The following is a 9,970-nucleotide window of genomic DNA, read 5'->3' as shown; positions in this document are numbered from 1 at the left end:
TGGAGAGTCCGAGGTTGAAGGATCTCAAAGACTTTTCAGCAATTGAGCAATATGAAAACATAAAAACTTTAGACATAAAATATGTTCTTGTGGTCTTCAGATCGTGGGTGACAGCAGCCTCGACAATGTCAATGTAAATATGTACAAATAAACCATCCGTTGACCAGCACTTGGCCAACTTCATGTGTTCACCCACCCTTTTGCCATGTCAGTCTTTTCCAGAATCGCTTCATGCCAGTCAATCGATTCAGGCCCTAACCATCCCCTATTAAATCCACCGCCACAGCTGTCACCCAGAACGGAAAGAACCCCATTCAGACCGTGCCTGTTGTTTCCAGCCCAAAAAGAAAACCTATCTTTTCTTGACCGCACGCATAACTTTATCTTGCCTCCCAACCCAACTCAAACAACCACCAGGCAAGCAGTAGCGATTGCAACGGAAGTGTCCCCCTTCCCTTATCTCCTAGTGTATCCACCCAGCCCGAAAACGCCATTGGTATCGTGGAATGCAAATGCAGTAATGAAGAAAACGAAAACTCGTCGCGGAAAATGCCTCAGAGAAAAAAGATAGTCGGGATTCGTTCGTGTACGTCATGAAAACCCAGCCCAGCCCGCCGACCCCCTATTTTCCAACCCAGAAAATTGCAAAACGAAAGAATTGATCGAGAAAAACCCCCAGTCTAATAATCGGGGTCTGGATTGGTGGCTCTCAGCACTCGTGGCGCATCAAGTCGTCTGGAATAGTCGTGGTTGTCTTGTAGGGAGTTGACGCTGTCGCGGCTTCGGTTCGGATCGCGTACGTAGAACGGGTCGAGTCGCGGGTCAATGGGCATGAGCTGGCTTCGACGTTTGGCCTCCCATGTTAATGGCTGCTCCGTCACTTGAGGGGCTTTTGACCGCATAGAGCCCATGCCCGAAGCACTACCACCTCTCATGGGTGAGATAAATCCCTGCTGCTCTTCTTGTCTCCTCTTCTTCCACAAGAGCCAGACGAACAGTCCAAGAACCGACAGGCCACCGATGATGCCTACGGCAATGCCGGCAACGGCTCCGGCCTGCAGGCCACTGCTAGAACTTGGCACCGTCCCGCCGGTGGCTTGGGGAAAGGCCGCCGTCACAGTTTTGACAACGCCTCCAACGGTTACTGTCTCCACTGCGCCACCCGGTTCCGACGTGACGACTTGATCAGGCTATCGAAAAGTCAGCAATGTTCCATCTCAAATCAAAACAATAAAATGTCGCCAGCCATCGCAAACAAACTAAAAAAAATATATATATATTTATAAAAAAAAACAGGGCATACAGGAGATGAAGCTGAAGAAGATACACTCGCCGAGGAGATCGACGGTGTCACGGTCACTGTGATGTGCAATGTGCTCTGCACAATCTCAGCCTCAGTGGTCACGATAGTCACAGGGACGGGTGCAGGGACATGGGCCTGGGTGGTATGGGAAAGTTAAAAACGGCCGTAACTCCAGGGCTCTCAAGCGCGGCCAAGAGATGGAACAACGACTCGTGGTGCTGAGGCAGACAAAAGAAAAACGGCTGCGGGAGGGCTTCGGCAGGCATTCTGTGCTGTGCGCTCGAAAACTGGGGAGTACTTACGGATGCTGTTTTGGACGGCTGTCGGGTGGTGGAAAATGGGGCTGGCGGCGCTGTTGCTGTAGGCTTGAACTGGGCAATCTCAAGATACCCATACACAGGACCCTTTCCACCGCAAATATCGTCGGGATAGCCCGGGCATGGAAAACTGCAGTCCGAGATGTCGTTCTGATCGGCCTTGTTAGGGACGGTGCTTGAGCACCAGCACTTTTTCTCGAGCAAAATTGCGAAAGCAAAGTTCAGATCCGTGCAGTTTATTCTGCAACGACCCATGCTCTGGAAGTCGCTGACAACTATCAGGAGTCATAACGTCAGTATACTGAAGCCGTGTGCCAAGATGACTGACCACCTACATGGGTCAAACTTGAGACCAGTGTTGTATCTGGCACAATACTCCATTGGGATAGAGGGCGTTGCCTGAGAGCGGCTGGATAGCAGAGCAACGATGCCAAAGAAAGCCCAGACAAGGGCGGTTAGTGGTTGCCCCATGGTGGGCGAGGCTGTATGGTGTGGTATTGTATTGGTGTGTTGTGTCGGTGTTCGTTGACCCTAGGGAGAGCAGCTGGTGGATCTCTCGTTTGGTACACGGCGATGTATTTCGTTGTCAATCGAGTCGAAAATCCCACGCAACTGTTCCCAGTAGATCCTCACACACGAATTGGCTGGGATTGGGCCACGGCCATGCCAGGTTGGACAATTTTGTCAGGTTGGGTAGTGGTGAAAGAGATATTTGCTGACAGCGGGTTTCGGGGAAAGTTGGAGACACCTGAGCCCGATCAGACCGGCTGGAGATTGGAGACCTGATGGTTCGTACGAGAGACCTGGGCGAGAGAGCCGGAGATAGGATGAGTCCGTGAGCTAGAATTGAACACGGCGAAGCCGCGCGACGGACAGAACAGGACAGCGATGGTGTTCCCGCGAGGGTGTTGAAGGAGGAAGGAAGAGGAGAAAAGGTGGTGTGTGTGGCGGCGTGGGGAGCGTTTGCAGGTAAAAAAGAGAAAACCAGCCGGCCGAAGCACCAACAATGAGCAGGTGGGGACGGCGAGGAGAGGCGGGTGTTTGATGACAAGGATTGGGTGAGAAGGAGCCAGATCTGACCAGCGCTGTTGCCGATAAGTCAACTGATGGGCGAAGATGGCTCCGCTGTTGCTGGTTCAAGAGCACAAGTAATGAAATACTGGTACGGAGTGAGTACACGCTCAACGCTTCCCCAGTGTCAGCAGTTTCACCTGCTGCCTCTTTGTGTTTTTTTTGGGGGTTTGTTTAAAAAGTATTTGATGGGACACAGCTTCACACGTTACTTGGGGACGGGAGAGCTGGAGGAGGAGAGGGGCTGCATGAACACCTGGAAGGCACAGCGCTGCCGCAGGGAAGGGTTGACAGGGCAAGCAGCCCCGCTGAGTGGTGAGGCCAGCGGAGCTCGGGCTCACGGGAAACAGCAACAACTAGGAAATGGATAATGGGCCCATGGCGTCACTGCCCTCGCTTCTCTTCGTGATTCCCACAGCTATCCACGCAGCCCTCCGGTAGCCAGTACTTGGGATTCTCTGGGTACGTTAGTGGTTCTGGGCGCTGAAAGCCACTTGTGGCCAATGGCGGCACGCTGAAACCGCTGGAGCGGCCTGTAGTGCCGTGAGATGCGCAGGATGCCCGGTCCAACCTTAGCACTGGGCCGCTTGGTGGGGTAGCCGGTACCCATTCTTCAGCTCACTTGGGTCTTGGGCATCGTGGAAATCGAGCCGCGAAAGACGCCGCCCGTTCCTGAAGATCTTTCTCATCGGTGGCTTGCGGAATTCTCGTTATCCTTCGAACCAATACACGCCTCACCCGAGATTGTTCGCGACCTGTCCACACAACCCCCTATCAAGGGCTTCAGAGACAGCTCAACGCGGCAGCAACAGCAACGCTTTAAGTGGGTGGTTGGCATGCTCGGCGCATCTCGGGACTCCGTTCTCCTTGGACAAGGAGGACGTGACTGGCAGTGGGTGGAATGCAACAGAATACGGGACAGTGCGACTCCACCACCCTCGTCGAGATCTTCTGATACGCGCGACATTTTTTCCAGGCGCGTTTCCTGACGGCTATCAATCTGTTAATAATTAGTGACAGGCTTAGCGCTACTAGGACCACGATGGCCCTTGTAACGGTTGTGGACCACGATACGCCGTGGGTCGACAGCACACACACCACCATATGCCCTAGCACTAGGGCGTCGAGACGTCAGCCAAGGCCTATGAGATTCTCGAGTCGGGGCATTTCGTGGAGGAACACATTCATCGCGGTTGTGAGCTTCCATTCCCGTTCCGACTGTCCGTGATTGATATGGATGGGCTCCCAGCAGAGGAAGCCAGCAAGTGAGACAGGGCGGCAACCTGCATAAACCGAAACAGCTGCTGATGAAGGCGCAGACAGACGTGACAGCTATCTCCTTGCTCCCGACGGCCCCTATTTCCTACTACAAACCTCTGGCACCAGACCCGTGTTCAAGCGACTCGCACATTTCACCTTTTTGTTTGAGGCTTTCGTCGGCAGCAACGGCATCTCAAGCTCTCGGCGGAGGGCTCAAGCTCTCACACTTGCTGCAAGCACGAAGCACCCCCTAATGCAGTGCTCTCTGCACACGACATTGATATCGCCCTTTGTGTGCACCTGTGGCCAGTGACTCAGCTGCTTCCATCTTCAGGTGAGGACACCTGAACGGTTGGCTGATGCCACCCCCACGAACCTACAAAGACGATTCGTATACGACACCCTGTTCAAGGCCGGCTTTGGTCGAGGATAGGAGACATTTGTCCAGTGGAAAACGGTGGTTGTCAACCCAACGGCAGCGACCAGCCCTTGGAGATCTTCCCGCAGCGTAGGATGGGGTCACCAGAAACGGCACCACAGATTATGCAGCAAATGTCCATGTGAATCGATGCCCTCGTATTGCCGACTGCGCCCCTCAAGACGAGACGACACGCGTCCGCCCCTATAAAGGCCATTGTCAGCCAAGACAATACAGAGAATTTGTGGTTATGGCTACTCGTATTCCATGAATGTTCCCAACATGTTCGTCAGCATCCCGTCCTCCCAAGACAGAAGAAGCGTTCGACATTGAAACCATCAACCGCACGCGGGGGTCACTACCCGCATCAACACCCAGCCTCCACCCCGCGATGTTACCTGTGCAAAGGCAGTGTAGCATCCAGGCTACAGGTGGGAAAAGGCCTCCGGGATCGAATTGTTCTTTCTGCATCGTTGTATGTCAGTCTTGGTCCTGCGGCTCAACCAGGTTTTACCGGCCGCAATACCAGCGATAAATACAAACCTGAGGGGCGAGATAACATTGATGATGCGGCCGTTACTAACTGGTTGTTGTGGGGGAACGGAACAGCTCATTGTTTACCCTCTTTTCCACCCTGTGCGCGCATTCTGTCCAACCAAATTCTGGACGCTCAAGAAAACATTGTCTCGAACCTGTCGTGGTTGCTGTCACGCAAGACCCTTCGGCGCTGCCACAACAGCAAGCAGGCCACAGTCAAAACTTCCGTAGCGTCCTGCCCCCAAGGCGTCACAAGGCAAACCGTCGTGAACGGTCTCTTCTCTCTCGTCTATCACTTTCTCTTTGTTTGTTTGTCTCGATCATTTACTCAAGGGTGGGCGAGCTGCTTACCGACAAATTCACCGCCTGTCTATCTTGCCCAGCCTGCGGGCGGGATCCAGCAAGAAACACTGCTGTGTGTGTGCGAGATGTTGTCTCATCTGGTGACGATTTTGCTCACGATGGCGGTGAGTCCCACAGCTAGCAGAGATGCGGGGGGGGAGAACACTGCACTCTGGCCCTGTCTGAACAGATGTCGCGATCTACCCTTTGGGGAAAAGCTTCCTTGGTGGGATCTGCATGAACCGAATTCATCAGCGCTGCTTTTTTTCATCTTTGCCAGTCCGCGCCAGCCAAGAGGCTCGTTTTCGGAATGGCCAAATTCTCGTGAGAGTTGACGATTTCCCGGCTGAGGCCGGGCTAGCTCTTTTACTCTTTAGCAGATCTTAGCATTGTCGATCGGTTTGTCTTGGCGGGGAGCGTGGCTGGACGGTTGATGATCTGATTGGCGATGTGATATCGTGAGGTGCCGGGTCAGCGAAGCCGGTGTGCCCAGGCTGGTCGGCACGGTGTTATCGCGGCTGAGATCATCAGATCTCGGGTGAGAGATGAGGGTGGGTGAGAATCGTGTTTTCAGGCAGCGCTGTCACCTTTCGAGGAGCTATTTCTGAGGTATGCCTCTGAAGGCTCACGATCTGCCTGCCACGATAGCTGGTATCCACGGGGGTATATATGAGGGTGGCAGAGATGCAATATATCGAGAACACGATTAATGAGCTGTATCAACGTCCCAGAAAGCCCTTTCCACACATTATCATCTTTTCACCTGTTATTTTCGCAGCTATCTATAGATCTTGGTCAATTACAAGGTACCTTTGCTTTCTTCTCTCAAACGAATGCTTCCAAAGACTACTGCTACACCTCGTATCGCACTGCCGAGTCCATCCACCACCAATTACAAAAACGATAACCCAAGAATAACCCCGTATAAACGCCATTTGACCGTTCCAAAACGAGCGAGCACTATCCAGGTGCTTAGTTCATGACCAGTATCAAAGCAGTCGAAGTATCTATTCACCCCTTTTTGGGCGTCACCTCGTCCTCTTCACCCCCTCTCAGCGAGCTTCTCGAGCTCTTCGTTTCGATGCTCTCCACCATCTCCAATACCCTCGACCTCGACTTCTTGGGTCGCATGACTCTCTCTGGTGTCATGGTCGTGGGACTCAGGCTCACCCCAGGGTTCACCTCCAACCTCTCATACCTAACCGCCTCGGCAGTGTGCAACCCCTCGGTCTTGATCTCCGCCTGACGCAAAGACGTGGAAGGTGATATCCCCATCGTATGCGTGGTCGTGATACTGCCCGCGACTGACTCCCTCTTCCTGTCTCTCTCCTCGGCTTCCTCCCCCTCTGGTGGCCGTAACAGCTCAATCTCGGGCAGCTTGCCCTTCCCCTTGTCCTGCTGTGTCGGAGCAGGCGGCCCATCCGTATCCCAAGTATCATAGTACCCGGCGTCAAACTCCCTATCCCCCTCCCTCACCACCTCCCCCACCTCCCCTTCCTGCTCAATCTCCGCATTCACCACCCTCAACCTCTCCTTTGGGACAGTAAACATGACCTGCACCAACCTCTGCTCCACCGCCCGCTCAACATCCCACTCCCCGTCCTGCGTCTCTTCCCCACCCCAGCTCTGCCGGTTCTGCTTCCGTCTATGCAGCGTCCCCTGCCTCCGAACCAACCCGCCATCCATCCCCGTGCCGGCCTCCAGCTGCCCTCCCGGGCTGCTCAGATCCTCTCTGCTCCCCCCCGTCGCCGACGACTCCGGCGTCCCCTTCTCAAACACCCGCCTTATGCTCCCCAACCACGACCTCCGCTGCGGAGGTTTTGATTTCGAAGGACTCCCGGGCACGTAAACATAATCGGCATCCTCCTCGTCTTTGTACCCGTCATAATTGTAAATCTCATACCCGCCCTGCCCGTCATCATACGTCTCAGCCTGCCGACCGCCGTGCAGCAGCCCCGGGCCTTCGCTCTGCAAAACAGGAAAACTAGACCTCGCGGTGCTAAACGTCGGCGCAGAGGAGGAGCTGCCTCCACTGCCACTGCTGGATGGCTTGGCCTCCCCAGCGGCCGTGGCAACCCTCAATTGCTGTCTCTCCGCACCAGGAACAAACGAGAATGCGCTCGCTTCAGACAGGTTACTTCCTGTCCGTTCCTCAATCAAGAGAGTAGGCGTATCGGGCCCTCTGGTTGGTGACCGGGTGCCAGTAACGCTATTCTGATGGCCCAGATACAACCTCGGGGGCGTCTTTGCCGCGATGGACTTGCTTCTCCCGATTCTAGCGGCGAGTACTGCGTCGGCGACATCAACGTCGTTTTGCCAGTTTTGCACCTCTGGATCTTGAGGTTGCGGAGGTGGTGCTGGTGCTGGTGGTTTGCGCTCGGGGCTGGAGCCGCCGCTTCGGGAGCTGATGCTCGGTGGGGGGAAGAGGCCGCCGATGGGGGTGGTGGCTGCTGTCGGCGTCAAGAACGGGTCGTCATCCTCGGACGAGTCCCGTGGCTTTTCTGGGCTCGCACGGCCAAGGTTACGGTGCCGGGATTGCTGGCCGAGGTCGCCCTCGTCGTCCTCGTCGGCTTCGTAAATCGGTGAGATGAGATTTGACCGGCCTGCTCCTCCTCCGGGCCCAAATTCGTACGATGTCGACTTGTTTGTGGGCTGGTATAAACCTCTCGCGTTCTTCGCCGAGGGTGGTGGTGGTGGTGGCATATACAAAGAGCCCCCGGTCTTTCTGACGCCACCTCGCAAACCCTCGTAAGCTAGTGACTTTCGCCCTTGAGAATAGGGGTCGCCGCCACCAATGTACCATTCCCTAGCCGAAGCCGCAGTCCAAGGGAGCATCAACCCGTGTTCCCGCTCAAGCATCTCGTCGTCATTATCATCCGACGTAATCCCCCTCGGGAGGGAACCATTGATACCCTGTGACAAATCCCGGAGGGCATCGTTTCGAGAGCGAGTTTGCTGTTGGCGCCGACGCCAAAAAATGAACCCAGCCACCGAAAACAAGACCAGAAACCCAACACCCAGTCCAACACCAAGACCAATCTGCGTCTTCTTGGTCTCGTCACCCCCTTCTCCCTGGCCGTCGTCGCCAGATCCGCTCCCCTCGCTTCCCTCACCTCCCTGCCCACTCCCCACCGAACTCGAACTCGGGTTTGGAAGTACATACTCATCAACCCACTCCATCCTCTTCAAATCCAAAAACCTCAACCCCTCCCCATCCCCGTTCTGTCTCTTTTTCTTCATCTCATCCCCACCGATCATCCAGCCCCCATAAACAACCATAACATCCCCCGGCAGCACCGCAGCCCCATGCCCGTATCTCCCTTCCCCCTCGCCACTTCCTTTTACTCCCTCTCCATCCGCCCAAGCCCAATCCCCCAACCCCCCCAACCCCATATCCACCACCACCACCTCCGGCTCCGCCCTCTGCCCCGTATCCCCCACCCACCCTCCATAAATCACCAGCTTCGTCCCATCCTCACTCAAAACAGTAGTGTGCCCGCTCCGACTGTCCACTTTCTTGTCTCCGTGAATAGGGATAAAACTCCACGTTTCTTCAGGCAGTGACCAGACTGCAGCGGTGCTCATGTTGATAAATGCTTGTTGGGTGTGTCCACCAAGCAAAACCCAGCCGTTTTGCTGGGTCAGGGCTCGTTCTCCAGACGCGGTGGTCCGGTTGGAGAGGGAGGGCTGCAGGGCGGTGAGGGTGAACCCCGCGTTTGGGATGGGGGGGCCGGGGGAGGAGAGGTATTCCCCTTCTTGGGAGGAGGTGGTTGAGGAGGATGAAAGGGGGAGGCGGAACATGGAGTTGGAGTAGATGGCTGAGGATTGCTGGCTGTCGTAAGGGATGGGGTCGGAGAGGTTGGTGAAGGGACACATACCCCCGTACAGGTAAAGGGTCGGCGGGGAGACAGCAGGAGCTAGCTGGAGGGAAAAGGAAATTGTACTTCCCAGGTGGAAGGGCGCAAGAGAGGGTTGGGGGTGGGGGTGCCATCGGGGAGGGGTTGATGATGCTGAGTCTGGGGACCATGTCCAGAGGAAGCCATCGGACTGGGAGGAGCAGTCGCCGGCGAAAATACCCAAGGTGCCGTTGGCGAAGATAGTCGGCGTGAAGGCGCCGGTGATGGGGGGGGTGGATAACACTGTTGTGGTGAGAGATGAAAGGTTCAGTGACAAGAGCTCGACGGCGCTATCGTCTTTGGTGGGCGTGAAGATGTAAGCTGCGCCGATGGGATGCCCATTCTTGTCTGGTGGTGGGAGAAGAATCGTTGTTGGAATGTATGGAAGTTGCGCCGAAGCCAGCGTGGAAAATACGAGTGCTGTTGCCGTCCATCTTGTCCTGGACCCGAGGCGGCGAGGTCCCGCCATTGTGGTCGCCCCCCGAATGTCGCACCACAGGAATGTTGGTGTTTAACTCAGGGACAGCCCGTCGCAAGCCTCAATCCAACTCCTCCTCACAAACAATGCATTGTTCTCTGCCGTCTTCGAGATGCTTGTCCTTACTGGGTCCAATATCGAATCCAAACAAACACTAACCCCACCGCGCCCGCTGTTGCATCCGATCCTCGATCTTAGTTTACCTGTGGAGTTGACGAGCGTGTCCTGTATAGACCAGGGTTGATGGTTGTATGTTGTATATTTGCCGTCGCAAACTTCAGAAGAAAATCGGAACCAGGTCTTGGTGAGCCGGCGCGAACTCTTGTTTTGCTGTCCTCTCTCTTCCGT

General features: G+C 55.2%; 2 protein-coding genes across 2 annotated transcripts; both read right to left on the bottom strand.

Moving 5' to 3' along the window:
- Positions 1-64: 64 nt before the first annotated feature.
- Positions 65-2,894, bottom strand: QC762_123100 (uncharacterized protein). The gene is made up of 3 exons (XM_062886726.1): positions 1,956-2,894; positions 1,606-1,895; positions 65-1,190 (listed from the first exon to the last, which is right to left on the bottom strand). The coding sequence occupies exons 1-3, from the start codon at positions 2,089-2,091 to the stop codon at positions 681-683; spliced, it is 936 nt and encodes a 311-aa protein (XP_062749870.1). The 5' UTR covers positions 2,092-2,894; the 3' UTR covers positions 65-680.
- A 3,365-nt stretch (positions 2,895-6,259) lies between these two features.
- Positions 6,260-9,613, bottom strand: QC762_123090 (uncharacterized protein; the record flags this gene model as incomplete). Its single annotated transcript, XM_062886725.1, has 1 exon — positions 6,260-9,613. The coding sequence occupies one exon, from the start codon at positions 9,611-9,613 to the stop codon at positions 6,260-6,262; it is 3,354 nt and encodes a 1,117-aa protein (XP_062749869.1).
- Between the last annotated feature and the right edge of the window lie 357 nt (positions 9,614-9,970).

The sequence above is a fragment of the Podospora pseudocomata genome (genome assembly GCF_035222375.1).
Source record: "Podospora pseudocomata strain CBS 415.72m chromosome 1 map unlocalized CBS415.72m_1, whole genome shotgun sequence".
In the NCBI taxonomy this organism is placed as follows: domain Eukaryota; kingdom Fungi; phylum Ascomycota; class Sordariomycetes; order Sordariales; family Podosporaceae; genus Podospora; species Podospora pseudocomata.
Note: the sequence above shows the minus strand (reverse complement) of the source record. Positions and strands in the feature narration are given on the sequence as shown.